This window comes from Aotus nancymaae, unplaced genomic scaffold (assembly GCF_030222135.1).
Source record: "Aotus nancymaae isolate 86718 unplaced genomic scaffold, 86718_ANA_hifiasm-v0.15.2.pri h1tg000029l, whole genome shotgun sequence".
Taxonomy (NCBI): Eukaryota; Metazoa; Chordata; class Mammalia; order Primates; family Aotidae; genus Aotus; species Aotus nancymaae.
The window spans coordinates 54,254,393-54,279,880 of NW_026988442.1; the positions used below are offsets into that span (position 1 = coordinate 54,254,393).

At 38.8% G+C, this 25,488-nt stretch overlaps 2 protein-coding genes across 4 annotated transcripts in view; one reads left to right on the forward strand and one right to left on the reverse strand.

Moving 5' to 3' along the window:
• Positions 1–18,261, reverse strand: part of UPP2 (uridine phosphorylase 2) — a 33,711-nt gene extending 15,450 nt beyond the window's left edge. Inside the window, exons 1-6 of one of the 3 annotated variants that reach the window (XM_012454895.3) lie at positions 17,874–18,261; positions 14,504–14,643; positions 13,880–13,997; positions 7,519–7,677; positions 4,838–4,952; positions 1,175–1,384 (exon numbers count right to left, since the gene is read on the reverse strand). In XM_012454895.3, the coding sequence (XP_012310318.1) occupies positions 1,175–1,384; positions 4,838–4,952; positions 7,519–7,677; positions 13,880–13,957 (562 nt within the window). In that variant the 5' untranslated portion in view covers positions 13,958–13,997; positions 14,504–14,643; positions 17,874–18,261. The remainder of the gene's footprint in view (positions 1–1,174; positions 1,385–4,837; positions 4,953–7,518; positions 7,678–13,879; positions 13,998–14,503; positions 14,644–17,873) is intronic. The other 2 variants (XM_064382743.1, XM_012454894.3) reach the window with 2 other exon arrangements.
• CCDC148 (coiled-coil domain containing 148) overlaps positions 1–25,488 on the forward strand; it is a 459,375-nt gene that overhangs the window by 301,647 nt on the left and 132,240 nt on the right. The gene's annotated exons all lie outside the window — the stretch shown is intronic.

Below are 25,488 nucleotides of genomic sequence, written 5' to 3' on the forward strand. Positions count from 1 at the left end.
GCCTCACCTAACCTTCAGCAAACGTAGCCCCAGATGTGGGTCAGGGCTTGCCAAGGCTGCCATGCATATATAATTCTACATTTTAAAATGCTAGTTATTTCAAAAAGCCAGAAATGTGGATTTTCATATAAAATCTCCAGATATTATAAATGTTGGCAAAATAATTGACATTTTAAAAAAATACTGTGCAAGCCAAAGGAAACATTGACTTCAACGAGCTGCCATTTGCAACCTCTGCTTTAACACATCAGTGAGTGACCCTCGAGATGGAGGGACTGTGAGTGGCCTTGGACAGAGGGTCTCAACCCTATCAGACCCCGACAGCCCTCCTATTTTACAAATATGTGGTAAAACCACCTTTACTAACCAGAAGTAAAATGTATAGATAAGGTGACCTATCTCCAAACATAATTTTTTAAAATTCAATATAATACCTTAAGTTTGATCCAAAGGGAAAATAAAAGTAATTTATAATGAAATAGTATGGATTTTGAAATGAATACAACTATACTGCCAGATTTCAAAATACCCTTCAAGGCATGGTACGAACTCTATGTAGATTCTTTCTTCTGGGATGAATAGGGTCTGTCTCTGAAGGTATTTTCCCCTTGGCCCTTCATCCCTAGTAGCAAGTGTTGCTACATGGCAGTCACCTTCAATTTTGTAAGGGGTTCCCAAACCTCTTATTCATGGCTGAGAGACAAAAACCCCACTCTGAGAGCACGCAATCCCGTGGGATTTGTACGCCCTCCCCAATCATTTCTTCCCATTTTCTGGCCCACTGTTTCTTGGGGATAAGATCCCTTTTGAGGTACAGATGAATGGCAGAAACGTAGAATCAGCATACTTCCCTTCTCTTAGAGCTGCTCATTTAAGTTAAAGGCATAAACAGAGATAAGATTTTGTGAACATCACTAACTGCATTTTAGTATTCAATTTGTTCTTAGAGGATTAAATCCGCCCTCAATATAAATTCATTCTGAGTGTTTCTCTGCTGCTCATTATGTTCTTGTGTTTCTATGCTTTAGTAAGTAAAAAAAGATGTTTTGGTTCCTTTTTAATACACAAATATTAATTTTCTAAAGTAGAGTTTTTAATATAAATTATGGGTTTGAATAACAAAGAGTTGGCTGGCATTTTTCTGTTGCCTTCACAGTTTATAAATTGTTCTCACCTTCATAAAAATCATAGGTACACATTGTATGTCCAATGAGGGTTGGGAAGTTGGGGATTTCTTTGCTACAGTTGAACAGTTCTTCAGACAATTCCTTGTCAAGTTCAGTACTTCGGGTGACGATGTTGTCCAAAATGACCTGTTCAAACCGGGGCTTAAAGAAGGAGTCTACAGCTATATCCGTTATTACAACAGTCCCTGGTGCAATCCCTGCAATGTGAGAATAAATGATTACAGAAAAATATCATTTAGAGTTTACTTTTGACACATAGTATTTAACCTATTCTGCTAACATTAATGCTAGCTGCTAATGAGTCTTCCTGTTTTCAACCTTAAAATTATTTTCTTTTCCAAATGAATTAAATAACATTCAGAAGAGGTATTTACATTTGTTGTCTTTCCAAATGCACATTTACAATGTGATGGGGTTTAGATTTCAAGACAAACATGACTCTTGGACATGCAAATTAGTGCCAGCTTTTGGGCTCACATTTGAATAAATTAGGTCAGGAAAAAACTAAATAAGCCTGCCAGCAAGTAGCTTTCATAAAGCAATGTGACTTCTTAGTATTTAATCTTCTCTGCGACTTCTTGATTACTGTAATTTCTTTGCATCTCTAGCCTCTTTTTCTTCTGATTCTTGTCACATTTGTTCCCTCCTTGACTCCATGTAAATCAGGCGTCTTGGCTGACCTTCCTTGGCTACAAAGTCTGAGCTGCTCGAGGGACTTGGGCTTACTTAAGAAACTGTTTTCTGCCAACTATTAGTCTCCCTGCCTGGAATGCTCTCTGATCCTCCCCCACCTTTTCATCACACTAACACCAAGTCACTCTTCAGGTGTCAGCTCAAGTAACTGCCTGAAAAAGATCTGAATCCACAGAAGGGAAACAGACAAATGAAAAAATTAAAAGGCAACACGGATAGGTTACATTGAATTTCCCCAGACTTAGCCTTGACCCAGTTTTGACCCTGTGTGGTTTCTATTTAGAGCCTGAATAAGAAGATATATCTTGATAAATGCCTGAGACTCTCTGTCTTAACACTTTTTATAATTACTCATTTGTTTATCTTTTTCTCTTATAGAACATAAACTCTATAAAGGCAAGAACAATGTCTATTCATAGTTCTGGTCTAGCTCTGTGCCTGCTACATTATAGGTACTCAATAAAAATTTGTTGAATGAGTGAATGCTTTCACAAAGATGCCATAGATTATAGCTCTACAAACCTATGGTTCATAAACCAAATCCTACCTGTCTTTGTAAATAAAGTTTTATTATCACACAGACACACCCATTTATTTACATACCATCTATAGCTGCTTTCAAGTTATAGTGGCAGAGTTGAGAAGTTGCAATAAAAATCACACAGTCAGCAAATCCTAAAATATTTACTATCTTGTCCTTTACAGAAAAGGCTTTCTAATCCCTGCTATAGAGTATAGCCTTATCCTTCTGGTGGCATAAATTTTGATATTGATGGAAGTAGGCTTAATTACAAAATCCTTTAGAAGATCCAACTAGAGACCCAAGGTGGCCACTGATGATGGATCCTTGATGGGTGAAATATTTTGTATTTACTTATTTTTTTGAGATGGGGTCTTACCCTGTAGTGTAGTGGCATGATCTTGGCGCACTGCAGCCTCTCCCTCCTGGGTTCAAGTAATTCCGTTGCCTCAGCCTCCAGAGTAGCTAGGACTACAGGTGCACAGCACCACACCTGACTAATTTTTTGTATTTGTAGTACAGATGGGTTTTCACCATGTTGGCCAGGCTGGTCTAAAACTCCTGACCTCAACTGGTCCACTGTCTCAGCCTCCCAAAGTGCTGGGATTTACAGGTGTGAGCCACACCTCCAGCCAGATACTTTTTAAACATGCCAAGTAAGTGGCTTCTTGAATTGTTCACAATGTCCTAAGAAAGTGATTGAGAGGGGAGTTGAAAATGTATACATAAAAATGATGTTATTTATATGCTATCCTAATATTTAAACGTATTAGTGTATTATGTGATGGTTAAGATTTCTCAATGGTCAACATACTATTTAACTGAGTACTTTATTCTTATCAAAGTGTGTTGGCTCATGTAGGACGGGATCGTGTGAGCAACATAATACTCTGTACATCTTTCATCTCCAAATGCAATGCTGCTTAAAACAAAATAAACAAATACATCTAATTGATAAGCTAAGAGTTCTTATTGAGGACAGAACTTCAAAATGAAAGTGTCCACACCAGCACAGAGGGTTAATTTGCCACTATACATAGGCCTTCATTGTGATATTGGTACTGCCTATGTGCTGTATGTATCATGTTGCCGTGAAGTAAAAGACCATTGCCAAGAGCTTGATGGTCATCAAAGCACCTTGCCCGGGCTGGTGTTCATTAATATCAAGTGGTAACTGGAGCGGTCAGGACTTTACAATGCATGAATACGGGCTATGGAGGCAGATCCTTGTGCCCCACAACCCAAGAATTATGAGCAACTCTAATAGCTGTTTTATCTGAAATTCATGCCCAAATGCGTTGTTCCCTTCTACTGATTATTTGAGGTATTGTTGGATAAATGACAATCTAGAGGGATGCCTGATCTAACATTTATTGCTGGCACTCTACTTCTCTCTTTGGATGGACATCCACAAAGGTCCTACTTTCTCCCAGATGTAAGGGCCCTGGCTGGACTTTATTCCTGGAGCACAGCTGTGGAAAGGCCATTATCTTTTCCAACATGTCTAATTTCTAGTGAAGCAAGGCTCAGCCATGGTGGCTTTGTGATACTGAATGCACCATGTCTCCAGCTCCTCGTGTGAGGATTTCTGACATCCCTTTTTGCTCCAAAAATGTCTAATTCTACGACCATTTCTATTCCCAAATCTCAGCCCTTTTTCTAATGTCCATTCAATTCTATCTCCCTGTCAACCAAACTTCTCTATTTACCACGTGCAATATGTATTTGCATGTTGGTGACATGGTAAAATCATACCCTGACAAGATGTGCTCCTTAAGAAAAAGCTGAAGAAGATGTTTCCTCTAAACTTCATCACAACACATTCTGAAAGCAAAAACAAGGCCTCTTTACAGCTGCCTGAAGAGCCAAGAAGAAGGAAGGGTGGGAGGCTCTGTGAAAACTTTAGGAAGCATCACTTAAGCCTTTCCTGAAAGCCCAGCCTGGTTTCTTTCTGGTGTACTGATGAGGAAAAGATACAGCCAACAGAGGTAATGTAGTAACTGATGTGAGCACAAAGCAGTGTTTTTCTAAGAGCTTTGCGGTTCACTCACTTAGCTGATAAAACTGGGAAATTTTTGTGATTTTTTTTTTTACTTGAACACGTTTATTTCTGTCTCTTGAAAAAATTTCTAAGACTTGAATTTTATCCCTACCCTCAAAACATATTTTCTAGCAAATTTTCTACTCTTTATATAAACACCTAAGACCATCCTGCAACAGGCAGTGAGATCTCTCCCTGTGGGTTTCCATGAAGAAAGAAAAGGAGAAAAGAAAAAGACAATGTGGGCAGATTTCCTTAAATTTCCTCCAGTCCAGCCTTCTGACAGTTTTTAGCCCATCTGGGCTTCTGCTGGACTTTGAATATGATGGTATATTTTGGCAGCACTATGTATGTAGGGATCACTGAGTTCTAATAGTAGAAATCAATCCATCTTACCTATTCCCCCTGATGTACCAATTCTAATAATGGTGACATCACAGCACCGTGCATGGTGGAGTAATTTGATGAGTTCATGAAGCATAATAGAAATGGAGGGGATGCCCATGCCATGCTGTTGAGAGAAAGAGAAAGTCATCATACATCTCACAAAGTGATACATGAGCAGGACATATTTTCTTCCTTCATTACAAGTTAACGGCCCTCAGATAAATTTACATAATCATTAAGACTTTGCCAATGCTGAGGAAAACGTAAGTCATCCCTAACTGACGCCTACGTGACATGCTGATGGATGTGTCCGTCTGTGAAGATCAGAGGGAGGTATCTCACTTCCATTTCTGTTGACTTCAGCCCTCATCATCAAGAGCAGAAGGTGGGATGGCATGGTGTACAGGTGTACAGGTGTGCAGGGTGGTGCCATTTCCCATCTTCCCACTGGTCTCTTCATGATGAGCCTTTGAAAAAGAGCTTTTTACAAGATTGACTTGATTTCAAGGACATATAATTTTGGCTGCCAAATCATCAGTCCTTTTCAACCATACTAAATGAAATAGTGAATCCATTTCATTTGCTGTTAATTTTGTGTGCTCTGAAAGGTACTAGGGTAGAAACATGGGTTAGATTCCCCACCTAACAATTTTAAACTTATACTGAACATGGATGGGAGTTTAAATTACTGTAGATCATGACCATAGCCCTGTTATTTTTTTTAGTATTTAGGACAGTAGAATCAATGTCACCAGTAAAGGGATAGACTTAGGCTAGAGCATTTAGCAACTCCTGGTGGCTACACAATAACTCTCCAGAAAGATCTTCCATTCTGTAATTTGTAGAAACTGGAACTGAGTTTGAAACTGGTAGTAACTTCATTCCTGACATAACAGCAGAGACTCAAAAGTGTTCCTCAGTGTGTCCTACTCTTGGACACAAAGACTTTGGAAAACCATTGGAGCCATGACCATGATGTTTTCACCTGAGCTTCCTCCTCCTATCAAGATTGTTGAGCTGTGGAAATTTCAAACCTCTGGGTTCCCCATTTCTGGTTCCCATTGAATATGCCCTGACTTCCAAATGCTTAGTAAGCCTCCTGGAGCCAGGAATTGAACTTGTATTGATTTGTATATTCAAGATTAACAAGTTTGGGACTTTGGAACTGGCTCTGTGACTAATGAATAAACTCTCTAAGTATTATTTTTTCTTACCTTTAAGTTAAGAAGATGAATTATTATTTGATCTATTAGATTCCTTCTAACTCAGACATTTAATAAGTTAATGATTGTCACTTATTATGTGACGTGTTGATAAAATGACAAATAGACTTGCTGTGCTGTCTTTCACACACACCCCCCACTCAACCACTACTGAAGAGGAAGAATTTTCAAAGAAGGAATCACAATTTGTTAATCCCCTGCCTGCCTAGTAAGGCCGTTTCTAATTGGCTAACCTTGGCATGACACATATTTCAGGTCTTTTTCCCAGACAGGACAGCAGGATCGGTCTACTGCTGCTTTATTTCTTACTGTGAAGTTTTACTGCTTATTTATGGTAGTGTCATATTTTTAAGAAACTTATTTTTTTTTTGTCCTCCATTTACTGGACAAAATAGGACAGTTGTAATCTAAACCTGCAAATGTTGGTAAGAAAAAATTTGCCAAGATCAGTGGATATTCAGCTCCCTTCTAATGTAGATATTCTGTAATGGTTTATTGAATGCACAAGTGAATAAGTGAATGGATTCTCCCATTTGAGCAAGTTTCAGGCATTCTTGGCCCAGAGAGGAGATCAATTTAGCTGCCTCATTGGTGTTGCATAATTTTCCCTTCTTTATTCCCGGGTTTTCATGATTGTCCACACTATAGGACAATCAATGGATGATGCCTATTCCCTGGGGTAGGAGCCACTTACAACTCAGTTTCTTAGAACTGCCACCCTGTGCAGGAGATTCTTCCCCTGTCCCCTGGCATGCCTGCCTGTGCCTCTTACAAGGGTTGCACTGCCCAGAAATGTGATGGCTTCCGAGTTGTTGCTTCAGAATACACCCTGTGCAGAGAGACAAGCATGGGAAGGCAAATTGGATACTTATGCACATGTGCCCTCATAAGTGTGTGCCCAGCTGAGTCCAAGGGGGAAATAGTCTGCATGTTCCCTAGAACTGCAAATCGTCCCCCGTTCATTTTGTCTTAGGACACTGTGTGCTTCCATAACTGTTCACATATTCTAAATGCAGCAGAGTAATTCATAAGAGCTCAGTAGAAATGCATTAGCAGCTTTTCAGCAAGCTTATTATAGTGTTAAACAGCAGCACTTTAGCGGTCCTGAAAATAAGCCTCTGTGTGGTAAAAGCTCGACGTTCCCAAAGCTGGATAAGAGATAGAGGAAGAAAAATTGCGGTGGAGGGGTGAGGGGTGTTAATCAGTTACAAAGTAAAGAGAAAGAAGGGGTGCTTTGAGGATTTTCCCCCTAACTTGAATACCTACGTGGTAACTAATAAATGAAAATGATGCTGCATGCTATGTTCTGCCCTAGGGGCTTTTTCCAACAATGAACTCATACCTGGACACCCAGTTTAATTGTGTAAGAATGCAAAGCAGGAGGGAAAAAGAACCTCTACGTGTAAAAGTTCCCACTTTTTTCTCTAGCCTGCAATGACTAGCTGAAATGCAACCATGGATACTTACACTGATGGCAAGCACAGGTCCGGTTTTGTACATACAATATCTGTCTGTCCCAGCACAGATATCTTTTATGTCTTCTTCAGCTTCCTCCAACCTGAGCTCCTTCTGCATAAACAGTGCAAATGCTTTCATTCTATTTGGGCTCCCACCAACGCAGACAAACTGTTAATAAAAATAAACAAGAGCCTGCCATAGTAACTGGGGTAAGAACCACTGGTCAGCTTTCAACTCTAATGTTTTATTTTACATTTTAGTTAATTTACTTAAGAGCATGTGTAGATGTCATGGTTTATGCTCCATGAATTAGCTAATTTGCATCATCAACCTGTAGATAAGGCAACAGATGCAAAGTTTTATGCACTAAATTAGTAAAGAAAATCACAAAATCAAAATAAATGTTGATATTATTCGAGGAGGTATTTCCTGGTGTTTTTGTTTACAGTGAACACCAACCAGCATCTTAAATTGACATAGACAGCCTAATGCTGGGCATTACCATGACATATGCTTAGGATGTAAGTTCTGAGGCCACAGCATGTAAGTGATATGAGAGCAAAAGGAGAACTACCAGTTTTAGGTATGTTTTCTGATTTCCAATCCCCGATCATAAATTTTTATTGTGAAATGGACTGTGTGAACTTAAAACTTTAGAGGAATCATATCAAGACTTTTCAATTTCTTATTCAGAAGAAATTCTCACGGAACAAGCCTTATTATTGTAAATGTGGGATCTCCCTGTGGCGTCAATTCCAGTGATTTATTTTTGTTTTTGTTTTATCCACATTTTATCTTCTCTGAAAGTAGGACAGGTGTAGCAATCAAGGGTGTCGAATCTAATAGAAGATGGTAATACTCATCTGTTATATGGCAGTTACTCATATAACAGTCTGTTTAGGGGTACGCTAGCCCCAGAGACCAGGAATGGCAGAAGTGGATGCCAGGGAGAGGAGCAGAGAAGCGCCAGGGGTCCGCAACAAGAAGGTGAGCAGTGGCAGACTCTCACACTCAGGAGGAAGCACAGGCCGCCGCAACGTGGCAAGAGCCAGGTCCTCTGGGATTCTGAAGTAAGTGGTGGAGAAAATGCAGAGAGGGGGAAGACAACATAGTGAAGGGTCTGCCCTTCGAGGTTGGGTAAACCTGGCTTTGAACTCCAACCCCATCAGTGAGTAAGTAGCTTGCTCAGTGACACACAAATAATCTATGTGCCTCAGACCTTGTCCAAAATAGGAAAAACACAGTACGCCTCAAAGAGTTTTGAAAGAAGAACGTGAGATTGCATATGGCAAAGGACGTTGCACAAATCCAGATACCTTCTCAGTGTTGGACAAATGGTGATCATTATTTTTTATATCACATAGCAATTTCCTATCCCTGCTTTTGAGTTTGCTTACTGTTCCTATATTATAGAATTTAGTACAAATGAAGCTGGTTTGAGTCCTCTAGTAAGGAAAAGGCAGTTGGTGATATCTGGCTGACGTGGACAGCATTAGACAGGATTGGGAGGGCTGACAAGGTCCATCACAGGGATAAAGAATATCTGTCTAATGAAATACCTAACTGAGGTTATAGAACAGAAGGCCCCATTCACAAATGATTTACTCTAACTATTGGGTGGTCTGATTACATGATGCATTCTATTTCCATTTAGCAATCACTTCTGAGCTACACTCATTCTCAATTATGGGGTGTAATTAGCCCTGTATCCAGGCCCTCTGCTTCTCTTCTACCCTTAATGTTGTCTTTTCTCTGCCTTCTTATGAGTTTTCCTGATGGAGCCTTAATAGAAGCCTGAAATAGAAGTCAGCCATAAAGACTGGTAGAAAAGAGGCTAAGACCATGGTTTCACCTGAGTTTTAAACTTTTTATTGAGAATTCATGGAATTTTCTTCTTTGTTGGTATTGATAGTTAAGACTTGGCTCATGATCTAAGTCCAAGGAAATGGTTTTTTTAACACAATACAGTAGTTTGAAAATAACCTCACTGTGTGGTGCCAGTGAATGTAAATTACAACTATTCAGATTGACCATAAAACCAAAACAGATGTTAGAATAGCTTGTGGTTTGAATTCTCCTTTGAACTGTAGATATTGCTGTAATCAACAGAAATTTCTGAATATTTCTGGAGACATAAAGATGATATGAACAGACAGAAGCAGCTTGGTTTTTAAAGCTTTCCTTACTCCTAAACCAGACTCACTAAACATCACCTCTGGACACAATTTTCAGTCCGGTTGCTTTAATGAGAAGTAAAATATGGCTGAAGACCACCAACTAACATTGACCTTAAGTGACATTTACTGTGTTTTTGTCTCAAACAAAATGATCATTTGTCTTGGTTTTATCAAAGAAGTTAGAAGCACACTGGCAAGGAGTCAGAGGCATTACAATAACATGTTAAGGACTTTGCCTAATGACTGCCAGAAAAAAACTCAGCTTTAGATATCCCCAGTATCTTAAAAGTCTTAACTTTGCCATGTTGTATTAATCTGGTCTATTACATTTTATGCATTTTCTATGTTAACAAGAGAATATAGATACCTTCAAAATGCATATTACATGGTCTTATGAGGTAATAATTTTGCGTATTACTAGAAATTTCTAGTGAGAAATTAGAGGATACTAGTTAGTGATTTTATAAAATACACATTTGGATGTTGATACTGAATAGATAACTTCAAAGGATTCTCTGTGATACGTATTAATTGTCTGATTCTTTCTAGTGAGTATGGCAGAGATTGATTAGCTGTTTACCTAAACTGTTTGCCCTTCTTTCTGGGCACCCAGCTAAACTTAACATCTCAGCCTCCTTTCCAGTTAGACAAGGTCATATGTCTAAGTTCCAGCGACTAGAATTTGAGCAGAAGTAAGAGTGCCATTTCTAGTCTTAGCCCATAGAAATCTCCCATCTTACAAGGAGGCCGTATTGGTGACCCTACATACTGTCGCTCTTATCTGCTGGACAGGTGTTGACACACTGGGAAACTTAGCAATTTATGCCTTGAAAGAAGAAGAGTAACAATTATGGAAGGAGCCTGGGTCCTTGAATTTCCAGTTGTAGGAAAACTGTCCATCAACCAGGAACACCCACTTTGCACCTAATGCGAGTGAAAAGTAAACTTAAACTGTATTAAGCTACTGAGATTTCACAGTAGCAAGTAGCAAAATTTTTTAGATATGGTAAGAATATAAAGGAAATGGAAGTGATTGCTGGAGTCTATAAAGTTTAAACTTTATACACTCAGAGTTATTTATTTGAAGATAATGCTATTAATAATGATTATCATCTCTGTGAAGACAAGGCTGAGTTTTCAGGTACTGATGGATTATGTCCTCTTTTCTTAGCCAGAACTGCTGCCCTGGGATTTAAGGGAGTCAAGAAATTGAATGTAGAATGTTCTCATTCAAAGGGAAGAATATGGCTGGAGGACGGCAAGTTTCTGAGGAAACCATCTATAAGAACAAATCAGACTTTACCTGCTGCCTTGAAAAAATTCTAGTTTAGGTTAAATGGCCAGTTTTGATCATTTGGATCTATGTTCCCTGCTCCTCAATTTACAAACACACACACACACATACATACACACACACACACACACTTTTGCCTCCTATTCAGCAAAATGGCTCAATCAGTAGAGTTGCTCTCTGATGGGACAAAACACGTTTTACACAGAACATGTCTTTTTATCCAAAATTTACTGGAGGTTCCACAACCACGTGGGTGGTGAATGTATAAGGTTGGATAGTGGTTATGACAGACAGTGTTTGAGAATAAGTGCTGAACAAAATCTGGTCAGGCAGAGATATGAAGGTCTAGTTCCTGGGATTATAACTGAAATGAGACAACTGTGTGTGTGCATGCGTGTGTGTGTGTGCATGCGTGTGTGCACGTGTGTGTGTGCCTGTGCACACATGTGCATGCACGTGCATGTGAGAGAGCAAGATAGATACATGAGTGTTCCCTTATTTTTATCTCTAAAACAAAGTTTTCCATCCAATTGATTTCCCAGAAACGAATACTTGGAGTACTAAACAAGTACTAGACAAGTACTAACAAGTACTAAACAAGTACTAACAAGTACTAAAACATAGTGCTTTTGGTTTGGGTTTTGTGTTGTTTTGTTTTGTTTGAACAGAGAAAGAGCCATTACTATTTTCCATCAGAGAAACCTAAGGTTTAATCTCAGCTGTTTCACTTACCAGCTGTGTCGTGCCTATTAGAGACAAACATATATTATATATGTGTTATAACACTGTATGTTCAAGCCTGGGTTTTCTCATCTGTAAAGTGGAGATAATGACTACTTTTGTTGCTGTGGGGACTGAATGTACCATTTGCATGTGCCACACAGAGTCTGATATATAGAAAGCACTCCATAAATGGTAGAGGAGAGACAGACACCCAGATATGGAGATAATAAATCACGTTCTGTCTCAAATACTTATCTCAAGTCTTTTAAATTTATTAACCAGCTATGTGCCTTAGTTCTTTAATTATGAAAAGTCTTTTAATTAACAAGCTTCTGGGATAATTATTGTGAGGCGTGAACCTCAAATCTAACATTCGAATTCTGGTACAATCTGATTATTGAGTATTAAAGACCGCCTTGATCAATGACTCTTGGAGCATAAGTAACCAACACAGCAGCAGGGGAAGAGGTTACATTGAGAAAATGAAGCACAAGATAGAGATAGGTCACACAAAGGCAAGGAGCGCAGCCTGGAGAGGAGCGAAGAAAGGGTGGGTCACCTCGCTGCCAGGATACTCACCCACACCCTCACACCTTCCTTCCTGAAAGAGAGGGAGCCGGAGAAGGCCACTCAGCACCTACTGTTAATAAACATCATAGATCTATTTCTTCTCATTTTCCCTTCTTTTCTTCTTTTCCTTCCTCCTTCCTTCCTTTCTTCTTCCCTTCTTTTTCCTCTACCTCCACCCTCTTCCTCCTCCTCCTTTTTAACCTCCCCCTCTTCTTCCTCCCCTTTCCTTACCTGCCTCTTGACCCACTGGGTAAGTGAAAAAGCTAAAACTAAATAATTACAGACTATCTTGAGTTACTGTGACTCAAAGGGTCCACCTAGTGCAGTGAGCAAAAACCCTAGAGATTGAACTTGGAAAAACTTGGTCCAGGTCTCAGCTCTGCCACTCTATAGTGTAACTGTAACCCTCTACCTTTCTGAACATAATTTCCTTGTTTTATGGAGAGAGTTAATATCTGCTAAACCCACGTAAGAGAGCTAAATGTGCAGATATTCGTGAAATAGTAGATGTGAAGCTTTTATTTTTGTTCTTGTAGTTGCTAAAGGAATGAAAAAGTCAGACGAAAACTGCAAGATTCTCCGTTAGTGCAACCGTAAATAGATATAGTCTTTTGGAAAACAAAAGTTCCTTAAAAGTTCAGTCTCTTTGACCATTTCTGTGAATCACCCTAAGCAAATTGACCTAAATGTAAAAAAATATTTAGGTACAAAAATGTTCATTTGAGTCCTGGTTATAGTGGAAAATATTTTGACATAAAAGTCAATAGTAGTCATTGTAATATGTGGTATACCATTTGACACCCATAAATGTTTCAAAAGAATGTAATATGGAGAAATGTTAATGACGTAAAGTTAAATGATAAAGTGCAGAATGCAGTTATATAATTACAACCATTTTAAAGTCTATTCATCAAAAATGATAGAAAAAAATCAGTTGATCATGTCTATGTTTAGGTGGCAGGACTATTGGGTGTTTTTTAAAAACCATATTCTTTTTTGTATTCCCTATTTTAAATAATGAACACAAATTGCTTATATAATTAAAATATATATCAGATAAAATAAATAATGCAGAAGTACAATTTTCTGGTAGTATTTGATAAATAATTTTTATGAAATATTTCTTATGAAACAAAAGTCTTAATAATATGAAATATTAGATAATGGTTATTTTCCAGAAGTGAAATAATATTATATTGATAGTTAGGGTTAAATTATTTGTTGAGTTATTTCTATGATTTAATAAAATGAGAACTAGTGAGATTCAGCTATAAATGTAGATGTTAAGTAGTGAGCCGAATCTGTTAAAACATAATGAATTCTCAACACCTGGCAGTATTGTCAATAAAACTGTATTTATCTCCAGGGACCAGAGTAGCCAAATAACATGTTTGCACTGGATTTCATTAGGGAACCTTTATGTCTTGTTGAGGTGGAAATGATTGTTCATGATATACACATTCCAAATTGTTTCAGAGAATGAGTGTGGCTTCAGTTCCTATTGGGACTTCACTAGCCAAAGGTATATAGATTATTTTGGGAAGGTAAGAAGAAAAATTAGTAGAGAAAACTGGATCATTTTTCCTGAAATTAGAAATGTTTTTACCTTTACATCTCCAAACATTGCTGGTAGGTTGTGTGTTTTTGTTCCCAAATCCAAGTGATAGAGAATGTCTTCATCCATTGAATCCAAGTAAGGATTTTTAACATGAACAAACCTTTTTCTGAAAAAAGAAAATTACACAAAGAGTATATAAAAAAATTTTGAGAGAAAGCTCACAAGAAAGTCTGAACATAAACCTTCTTTTAGGGTTAAATTATTCGTTGAGAAGCAACGTAGTATAATAATAACAATAATTATGGCTAATACTTGCTCACACTTACTTTCATGCACTAAGCATGAAAATGACATGAAAACTGCATATAACAAATGCATTAACTCATGTGTCTCATAACTGCTCTATGGGCTGGGTAAAATTAATAATTTACAAAGAAGCCAAGGCTTACAGAAGTTGAGAAACTTGTGCAAGATTAACAACCAGTAAATTACAAAACAGCCATTTCTGTTCAGTTCTGTCTGACTGTAATGGTCATCTAATTTCTTTGCATGGGAGGCTATGTAATGTAAGCTACTGGTCTCTGCATTCAAATTGTTGGGGTTCCAGTACAAGTTCAACCATATATGTCCTGATTGTACAACCTTGAGTAAGTTATTTGTATTTTATTTTACCTTCTCAAAGTTTAGCATGCATAAGAATCAGCCAGACACTTCATGGACTCCTCTTCTGGTAATTCTGATTCAGCAGGTTGCTGATATGTGTCCAAATTTGCATTTCTAGGAAGCTCCTCATTGGTGCTGATGTTGCTGGCCTGTGGACACCACTTTGAATAGCACTGCCATTAAGGACTCCACCAACCGTGCTGAATACACCACTTTCTTTCCACCTCAGGGGCCACGGCCCTGGCCCAAACCCCCATCTCAACAGTGCTAGCTAGACCACTAGTCCTTCCTCTCTTTCTTTGTAAAATACCATAGAATGCAAGACAGTGAGCTGATGATGGCTGTATGAATGACCTTAATTCAATCTAGTTCATAATTATGAAGCATATCGTTTGTAGCTTTTGGTTATTTGGGTAGTAATTATATGCCACTTGAGTTATTAGTGATAACAAGGTATCTACACCCACACCACAGTGGATCAACATGTCTGCCAAGAACCATCTGGCACTGCTTTGTTCTTTGTTACTCCCATTTCTCTCCACATGCCTGCCTTTCTCTCTCTCTCTATCCCTCTTTTCTTTTCTTTTCTTCTCTCTCTCTCTCTTTCTTGACAGAGTTTTGCTCTGTCATTCAGGCTGGAGTGCAGTGGCCCAATTTCAGCTTACCCCAACCTCTGCCTCCTGGGTTCAAGTGATTCTCCTGCCTCAGCCTCCTAACTAGGATTACAGGTGCCCGCCACCACACATGGCTACTTTTTGTAATTTTAGTAGAGACAGGGTTTTGCCATGTTGGCCAGGCTGATCTCGAACTCCTAACCTCAAGCGATCCACCTGCCTCGGCCTCCCAAAGTGCTGGAATTACAGGTGTGATCCTGTAATCCTGGATGTGGCCTGGCCTTTCCACATGCCTTTCATTCCACACACCTCAAAACTTTTTACCAAGCCTTGCCTCTCTATATCTTTATTAACTCTGACTTTGGTTGTGCATTTAAATCACCAGGGAGCTTTAAAGAAAACAACTACTGGTGACAAGGCACCAATTAATTTAGACACTCTGTATTTTAAATTTAAAGACTTAAAATATTTTTAAAATCTTCTCAAGTGATCTTTGATGCAGCCAAAGTTAAGAACCCCTGCTTCATGCCTTTGTCCTTTAAACATCCTTCCCCTGCCTTCCACGTTTCACCTATCAAAATTCCCATTTTTCTTCATGGTCCAATTCAAATATTACCTCTTCCATGAACGCTTTTCCAAGCATCTTCTCTCCTTGGTCAGTATTAATTTTCTTTCTCACTGTGTTCCTAAAGCATTTGCTTCATGCTAATGCTGGTAGATAGCATTTCACATCATAATACAGTTAAGTTTCCATCCCACTAGAAAGACTGCGAATCCCCTGATGCAAGCTATCTCAAATATCCTTCTTGAATCCCTAAGTTTTAACAAATTCTGTTGTTGAATTAAACTTAACTGTTCAGACAGTGGAACAAAACACTATTAATTTCCTTCTCAAAAACATCCAGAGTAACAGATTTTTAATTAGTTACTGGGTCATATACAACTAGTTTCAAAAATAAAGTATTCCATAGTGTTAGTATACTTTACTACTTCAGAACAAGCTTAAAAATCTCAAAGCAAAAGGACATGTCCTTTTTTTTCTTGTGAGGCAAGAATTTACCCATAGTCCCTTGTTACACAGTGTGTGGTCAGTGAACCAGTAGCATCAGCAAACGTGGGGAGCTTGTTAGGAATGCAAAATCTTAGATTCCACCCCATACCTACTGAATCAAAATCCGCATTTTAACAAACTCTGTGTGATTCACATGTACATTAAAGTTTGACAAACACTGTCATACACCTTTTCTTCCAAATTCTATTACACTTTCTGTTTCACCCTGCCAAGACTGCTTTCACGACCTGGAAAATTTTCCTTTGGATTCCCAACTGAATCTATGAATCATTACTCTACAAAAAAAGTCTTTTTCATCTATCCTAGTGATTCCAAACTCTAGCTACATATCAGAATCACCAGGGGCACTTTAAAAAGTACTGATCCCTAGACCCTATCTCTAGAAATTTGGATCGAGTTGGTCAAGGAGACCTGAGCTTTGTTAAAATCACTGATCTATGCCACTTTTCTTATCTTCAAAGAGAAGTTCTCCAACCAGCAGATCCATTAATTATTTTCACTTTTATTATAATACTCCTATTAATTCATTAGGAGATATTTTTTAGTTTTCTTTGATGCCCTATCCTTATGTCTAATGATTTCTCAGTCAGAAAATTCGGGGGAATGTCTATAGAAGTTTCTCGTTTCATTGTGCTTATCAAGAAGCAATTCTAAGATGATCACTCTATCAGTACCAAAGAAAAGTTTTGTTTGGGATTTCACATCAAATTTCTACCCAATATGAATGTAGTTTTTGTAACACTTTGATTTTTCCAAAATACCTAATTTTTACTAAATAGGCGTGTATGTGTTGTTTTCTCTTCAAACTTTTTTACTTTTCCTAACACACAGAATAGTCTTTTTAGCAAATTATCACAAATTATACTACATAGTGAGTGTTAAATATTGGTAACCAAAAGAAAGTGCCATCTGGGAAGAAGTCTTTCCATTTGCCATTACCTTCATATTCATAATTTTTCCTTTTCTCTTTCTTCTGGGCTTCCCCGAAGAAGGGAACGTGCAGGGGGCTACCTCTGTTTGGGATGGGCAAATGGAGTGTTTTCTGAATTGCTTGTAATGGAGGCTCTAAGCAAAACATTTCACACAACTCTCAGGGAGTCAGAGGGAACTAGCAAAATCTCCTTATGCCTCACGATGATTAATGCTCTGTTATGTTCTGTGAACCTGGGGCAGGAACTGGAGCTAAATTCGTAGACAGCTTCAGCAATTTTATATCTACCCATGAGATGAATCACATAGACTGTGTTTTAGAAGTAAATTCTATGTCAGGTCCATCACAAAGCATATGAAATCACGCCACAATATCCTGCAACACAATTAAACCTTCCTCGGGCACTGGGAGGCCCTTTTTATGCAGCCCATGGTCTTGGAGTTAAGGGCTGAACTCTGTAGTGAGTCCCAGGCTGAACCTTGCATTTGTTTACTACTGAAGGTTGGCTTAACTTTTGCATGTTTTTTGTGACTTATTTTGCTCCATCTTCTTAGATGAGCCAATCCCTAACCCCCCAAAACCAAGGAGTAAAAAAGTCATTGAAAAGACATTTGTATTGTTTTATGAGCTGTGTCCAGTGATATAATCTCCACATTTAAGAAATTTGCTTAACTGTAGAGGCCTACTATCTGATCATTTAATACAAAATCCAAAGAGCATCTGTCTGATCAAAACAAATTTAAAAAAATCAAAATTACTCACCCCACATATGTATTCCTGTCAGAGCTCATGGATCTTTTGGAGGCAGGTAAAACCGAAGCCATTCTCTCTATTATGTGAACAGTTACTCTTCAATCGATGTCAAGAAAGAGAAATATTGTGACTCGCTATCAAATTATAGATCTAGTCATAATAGTTCAGTTCCAAGTTAGAATGATACTCTCCCTTAAAAATTAAGTTTTTTTGTGAAATTACTAAGGAACTTTTTCCTTCAGCATTTTAAATTTTCCTATCAAACAAAAAATGCCCTCCCTGACATACCTTTTATACCACAGCCCAGCTCTCAGAGCAGTGCTTCCTCAAGAAGATAGGCTCGCTTTGAAGGTATGGCATCCTAACTCTTCGACCAGGTTGGTTAGCTTGTCAGCTATTGGTGAGAACCTTTCCCTTACATCTGTCCTTGATCCCAACACAGGTTTGATGTTGCAAACAGACTTATTTGCTTTGAGACAACTGTACAGATGCAAGCCCCCTTTTGGTTTCTAAAACACGCTTACCAGGCTGTCTCAAAACCGTGTCCAGTACACATGAGAACTTCTGGTTCTCAAACATTTGAATTTCCCATCTCCAGCCCCTCGCCAACTTGTTTTCATTCTTTGCTATCACAAGTTAGGAAAGCATCCAAAGTCAGGACTTCAGACTGTCCCTTTATCTGAACTTTGCTCATTCAAGTTCACACAGAAGGACTGATAACTAAATGAAACTTATTTCCCAGGGCCTTTTTTCTTAGTTAAACCCTAGGCTGTTGGTAAAATCTATTGAACCAGGGTTTAATCCATATGGAATAATGAAATATAGCCTAGTATTTTCAGAAAACAGAGTCTCTGCTAAGAAAGGCATGAATTCACTACTTTTGCTAATGCTTGTCACTTTTCACTTTTGGGATGGAAAAATCTAGAAGACTAGATAACTCCATCCTGATTTTTTTTTCCCTCTACTCCCATAGCAATCAGCTGAAGTTCTATGCTGGTGAGAGTTTCAAGAACATAGTCTCATGGCTTTCAGGCAAGTCAGAACCTAAAATGTCTATAAATGCCAAACAGCAGCAAATACAAGACACCTCCTAATATGCTTGGACTTCTCTCTAAGAATGTGCATCGCAGTCAAGAATCAAGTGCTCACATCCTAACTGAGTTCTCCATGTTAGAAGATACTCCTCCTCCTGGTGATAGTCATTCTTGGCAAACTCTTTGAATGCCACACTGGCCTCCTTTGGTCCATCTTGGTCGGGCAGCAAAATTTACAGAATAGTAAGGTTAAAGAATAGGGGACTCAATAACAAGGAATCCATATAGCCTAAATTTTGCCACTGCTACCACCAACTAGACATTTGCAACTGTGCCCAGATATCAAAAAAGTCCTGGGGACACTTCTCTTGGAAAAGGTAATGACGACTATGGGCAAAATAGTCTTTAACATGTGTGCTGCCTTTGTAACTTAGGACAGTAGTTCTTGTTGATAGCTTGTAGTAATACATCTGTCTCTTACCTCCTGACTCATCTCAGGCTCGTCTACCTGCTGCTCCTTCCTAGCAAGCACTGGCAGTTTTGAGACTCAACAGACTCACTTACTATCACTGGCACCTGCATACTTTTATTTGATACTCCATGCCCTATCTCTCAATTTGTTTTTAGGGTGTAATGAGGAGAACCACCAATTTCAATCTGACATTTACCTCTGGCTTTGAGAAGTAAAAGTGTAAGCTAATTAGATAACTGTTCAGTAATTAATTACCCCAGCGAATTAACTAGGCTGATTAACATGTCTATTCTAGTGCATTCAGTCAACCAGTGATCTTGATCACTAACAGTGCCAGGTAACGCCAGCTAAGATTTATGGGCCCCATGTAACAACTCAGCCAGATATTAAGAAAAGTGATCGTCATTTGGGTGAAGTTCAGAATAATCTTGTGGAATCTATGAAAGTAGAATACTAGTTAATGCTTTCTGGGCAGTCTTAAATTATTCTTCCCACTTTTCAATCTTCTCAAGATTCGATCCTGCTCTTATGGTAGGTTGTTTCTCAGCAATGTTTTTTGATTGACTGTATTGCAAAAGGCCAGTCACCTGAAGAGCATGGGAAAAGGTTTCGTTTTTAAAAATTGTGCACACAGGAGTGCACAAGGTAAACTCAGGCCTGGCCACTGGGTGATTTGCAAACAAAGGCTGTGTGCCAGGTACAGCCCATGACCCAGTCCAGCCTTGTGATCAGGAGGGTCTTGCATCAGATCTGCCAAATCCATGCTCCACAGTGTCTGGCCTGAGACAAAACACTTCACTTCCTACTGTCTTGCTTTATGATGCCGGCACTATTCACATTCTGACTTCCATGGCAATTTTCTATCTGGCTTAATTTTGTCCCTGAATTGCTAATATCAGGAAAAGAAAGCACAGTCTTGATGTGCAACTGGATAGCATTTAGGCCTCCCTGAGACCATGCTTTTGTGCTCTTTCTCTGCCTCCTAAGCCAACCCTGGGACTAGAGTCTCAATTCTTAGATGCCTCTTCAGTGGGTATCGGCAAAGGTTGTATTGGTTCAACTGAGGCTGCAGCAAGCACCCCTGCCCAGAAAACACTGCCTTATACATGCACACATACACACCCCAGCCTCACAGCCTATGGAAGTAGGGGTGTCATTGCACAGCAAAGTCCTCAAATCTCCTTCTTCTTTGGCAGGTCTCTCAGATGGGGATGGGGTAACCAAGAGCCCTTACCTCCTGCCACATCAGATTCCCCAGGCTCTTCCAATCAGCCCATATCACCAGCAGTGGCTTGAGAGAGCTCCAGAAATGTCCTCAGCTATCTATTCTGAGGCTAAGCAGTTTATATTTTCATTTATTCATTCAATAAATATTAACTGAGCATACACCATGCTCCAGGAAGTCTAGGAAATGCTGAAGATAAAGGCATAAAAAACACAGTTCTTGCTTCTTTCCTTCCACAGAAATATTGACACTTCATGAATAAAGAAAATGCTTGATCACACCTCTCATACTAACCTTCTATATGTCAAAACACATATACTAAGTGAATCTTTAGCATTCTCCCTTTCATGACAAATAACTAAAACTTATTAAAGATCTTTTGATCTTTTCTTGAGCATTTATTTTCTAATACATAGGTTATAGCTGCCTCAAATCCTTTGTATAAAAGGGGAGCTATTAAAAATATACAATTCTTTTCTTGATTCTATAGACATGTTATAGTTTAACATTATTACACATATGTGCAAAGAAGATGTACATTATTTTCTATTAGCTATCTGGTATTTCTCACTATACTCACCCTCCTGGGGGAGAGAGCAGGGGACAGTGATTTTAAACTTGCAAATTAACAGTATCTCTGTCTTTGGTTTAAACAGTCTCATTTCGACTATTTATTTTCTTTTACATATGCATTAATCCAGTTTCTTGTTCGTGCCCACTGCTCTCATCTGAGGTGACATGTACTAAATGGAACGGTGGGGAGGAGCAAGGAGGAAGAGAAGGGTTTCTGGATCCATGTACTCAGTTCAATTACCATCCCTTGGCTCTACGTGATGTTGCAGCTCAGGTGTTGTCTGCTGTGTTCTCAGGAGTATCTGGATACTTAGGTGTAGTCGTCTATGGGTCTCTGAATGGGCTCACTGAGATGCAGCTGGCCCCATCCAGCCCTAAGGGAGCATCATCCTGGCCCTCCGCCACACCATCTTGGACGCAGGCCTAAGCTGAATATGGAACTTCTCCTAGAGAATCACAACCTTTCTTGGGCTGCATAGAAGGATGCAGGCCTCTAGCTCCAGTGTTCTCAGGCTATGCCTAGTTGGATAAGGATCGCGCCCTCCTCCTTTAATTTCACCCCCAAGGGTGGGTGGTCACTGCAGACCTTGGCCTGCCTCTTGCCCCATTTCTCCTGCCCTCTCACTGCCATGATAGAAGAGGAGATCCTCTTTGTACTTTTTATCTCTGTCTTATGTGAATTTCCCTAATATCCTCTCCTGAGTTCTCTCTGGTTTCTAGCAGTCTCCATGTTGAAGTCCAGGTCTAGTTTTTGTTGTGTTAAAGCATAAACATATTTAAATTCTTACTTTTCCTCACATTGCCTCATTAGGGACACAAAATTAGTATTGAAAGAATCCTAATTTCCTACTCTAACTCCCATTCCCCAGCAGATAGATGGGAGTGTGGACTATGAAAAAGGCTATGTATACAGAAAAGAAAAAAAAATAGATTAGTAATAGGTTTCAAAGTACTATATCCATTATAATTATCAGCAGCGAAGAACTGTAACCCTAGGACAAATGCTACGACACTGCAGTGTTTGTTTTGCTCTCTTTTGGAAGGTGTTTCCCTCCACAATTCTGTCAAAATGCACTGCTCTTCTACGCAGGGCCAGGCAGAGGGGCGGCAGCTGAATGCTTACAAAGACACCTTCCCTGAGCGAGCGTTAGTCTAGTAGAGGCTGACCCCTGCTGAGGCCCTGGGGGGCACTGCAGCATCCCCCAATCCTTGCAAAGAGTTGCAAACTCCTGTTTCCAGTCTCAGGAGATGTGGTTATATTGTAAAAGTTTTAATAATTGCGTACGAGATTTAGAAATACAAAACAATGACATATTTTCCAGGACCCACAGGGCACTGACATCTGGAATCTTTATAAAGCTGAAATTTGCATGAGGAAAATTTCTTGATTTACAACATTTATTTTTGAACCAGAATTATGCTCCCTAATATTTAGAGTAGATAGGTAGGTAGGTAGATAAAGAATATATATAGAAAAAAATTTATATAGATATATATCTCCAGGAATTTCTCTTTGGACAATGATAAAAGATAAACAAGTTTCAAGTGGTGCAAATGTTTATTTACAGGCTTTTGTAGGGGTTTGGGTAAGGAGCACTTGGCTGTTGTCAACCATTCCAGAAAGGGTCTGTCTCCAGGTAAATGGAGGCTCCACCTAAGAAGTGTCATACTTATCACGCAGTAAGTGATTATTAAGCACCTACTATGTGCTAAGTTTGTTAATGCTTGAAGATGAGTAGTGATTTATTTCATTATTTTATAATAATGGTCTTTGTTCTCAGCCTGTTTCTTCTGGCAACATCCAAATGAAAAGAACTTTACTTAAAACTTCCCTGGCTTTGCTGGTGGCCTTTCTTGTCAGGAGCCTGACTCCCACAGTGTGTCCAAAACATAAATTCACTGTTTTCTGATGGCTGATCTTAAGCGAACATAGAAGCCTCAGAGTCAACAGAAAACTCTGAGAAGCCAGCGAAGGTCTTCAGTGCCTCTAGTGGCTTTGTCAACAGAGGGCCTTAAGACTGAACACCCTTGACTTCTGCATGTACTTGACCTCAATTTTTAGGATTTTTCTGTCCTTAATGATGTTTGAGAAAATATGAGGCACCATGTGTCAAACAAAAATCCAAGAAAAGTTATTTCATTGGAAATAAAGCACATTTTAAATCAATACCAGTAGGGAGTAAAATATAAAAGCTTTTGTCTAAGTTCAAAACAACCACGTTCAACTCAGAATAGAAATCTGAAGGACAAGGAAAAATAATTAAAAGAACAGGAAGAATGTCAGGAACAACAGTGGTTAACAGCGTTTCTTCAGGCCAGGCTTTGGACTAAGCAGTTCCACTCTGTATCTCATTTCATCCTCAAAACAACTCTATGAGACAGGTATTATTATTTCCCCAATTTTCAGATGAGGAAATTGAAGCCTAGAGAGGTTATATGAAATACCTGAGATTCTACAGTGAGTAAATGGAGACTGGAGTTCAGATCTAGGTCTGTGCAGCCACAAAACCGTGGAAACTCTTTCTACTTCACTGCTGGTACATGTTGGAGTCCATTAAAGAAGATGAGTCCAAGGAGCATGGCATCAACAAGGGAAGGAAATTTGATCTGGGTGTTGAAGGTGAAGTAGGATTGGGATATAAAGAGCATCTCTCTGCCACATTTTATCCTGCTAGTCATCAGGGTTGTTGATTTAACTCATTTATAGGAAAAGAGGGCACAGTTAAACCGTAGCAGCTGTGTGTTCTGTGAATGCCGATAAACAAAATGGCCCCAACAAAATGATGGTCCAGTCCTAAAGCTGATTTTAAAGTCATCTCATTGCCAAATTTTAAATTGACCCTTAAAATATGTCTCACATACACTTTACGATTAACTCATCTCAGGCTCAACACTTCCCTATGATTTTACCCAAACAGCAGGGCCCAACTCAGCACCCTGCCTGGAGCAATTTCTGGCTGCCTCTGAGCTGTCCCTGAAATGCGGGTGAAAGGGCATGGGGGCTGAGAGGCTGTTTCTGTTGGTCTCCTAGCCTGACTTCCTCACTGCCCGTGACTGGCCATTCTGGTGACTTCAGGCCTTGGAGATTAAAACCCGTGTTCGTCTTTCACCATCTGATGAAAGTGTCTGACCAGAACATGAAGTACACTGGGAAATCAGCCTCCACAGCTGGAGGAAGCTCTGTGAGTTTGACAAATCTCACACTGCAGGGAGAGGGGATGATTTTCCTGAGAACTCAAGGAAGGTTCAGTCGTAACCTCTAACACACACCGCAGATTATTACTTCTTTATGGGAAAATAATGCTAATACATTGTGAGGGTGGTGAATTCTAGGTCCCCAAAGTCATGAAATTTCAAAGCTGACTGATTTTAATTTAGGTTCAGCTGAGTGAGAGAACAGCGTGTTTTATGGTACTCTCTTACCACTACTAAGTGCAATATATTGAGTTAACCATTAATTTTTTTTCTAAACAAGTAGAAAACCTTGGTTGTATAATCATGGTCACATTTACATTTCTGTAAATGCTTCACCTTAGGCATGTCATGATTTCCAAAATGTTATTCTTTTGAGCACTTTACTTGTTTTTTTATTGAAAATAAATGAACAGAAAATACTGTTGCTGTGATGATTGTTAGGTGTTTGTGACTACTTTATGTTAGTTACTATATTTTAAATTTTTAATTATAAAGTATTTTAAACATAAACATACAGATAAAATAGATGCCTATGTAGTCGCTACCCAAATTCAACAATTGTTAATATTTTGCCATATTTAATATAGTTTTTTTAAAGAAAGATTTCATTAAAGTCCTGTTCACATTCCTTACCTTAGATTACCTTCACTTCCTGAAGTGTCACTGTCCTAAAGTTGGAGAGTTGGTAGGTATGCTTTTGGGGTACTTTTTAAAACTTGTCCTTATAGGTATGTACTTATAACTACATTAATAGGTTTAAGGTGTGTGTGTGTGTGTGTGTGTGTGTGTGTACCTGTATATGGTATATTTATATATGTGTATATATATGGTATATGTATATATATGGTAGATGTGTATATATAAGAAATATATGTATATATCATATATGACATATTATATAATATATAAATGTAACATATATATATATATTCTTTTTAAACTGGCTTTTTAGTGTTCCAGTTTTTTCCTGTAAACATCCTTGTGGGTATCTTCTTGCGTATGCACATGAGAGTTTCTCTAATATGTGGTAATAATATGTTTGCATACATTCGATTTTACTAGATAGTATTACACTGCAAAAATAGTTTTACCAAGTTACATTTGTTTCAACAGTGTATAATATAC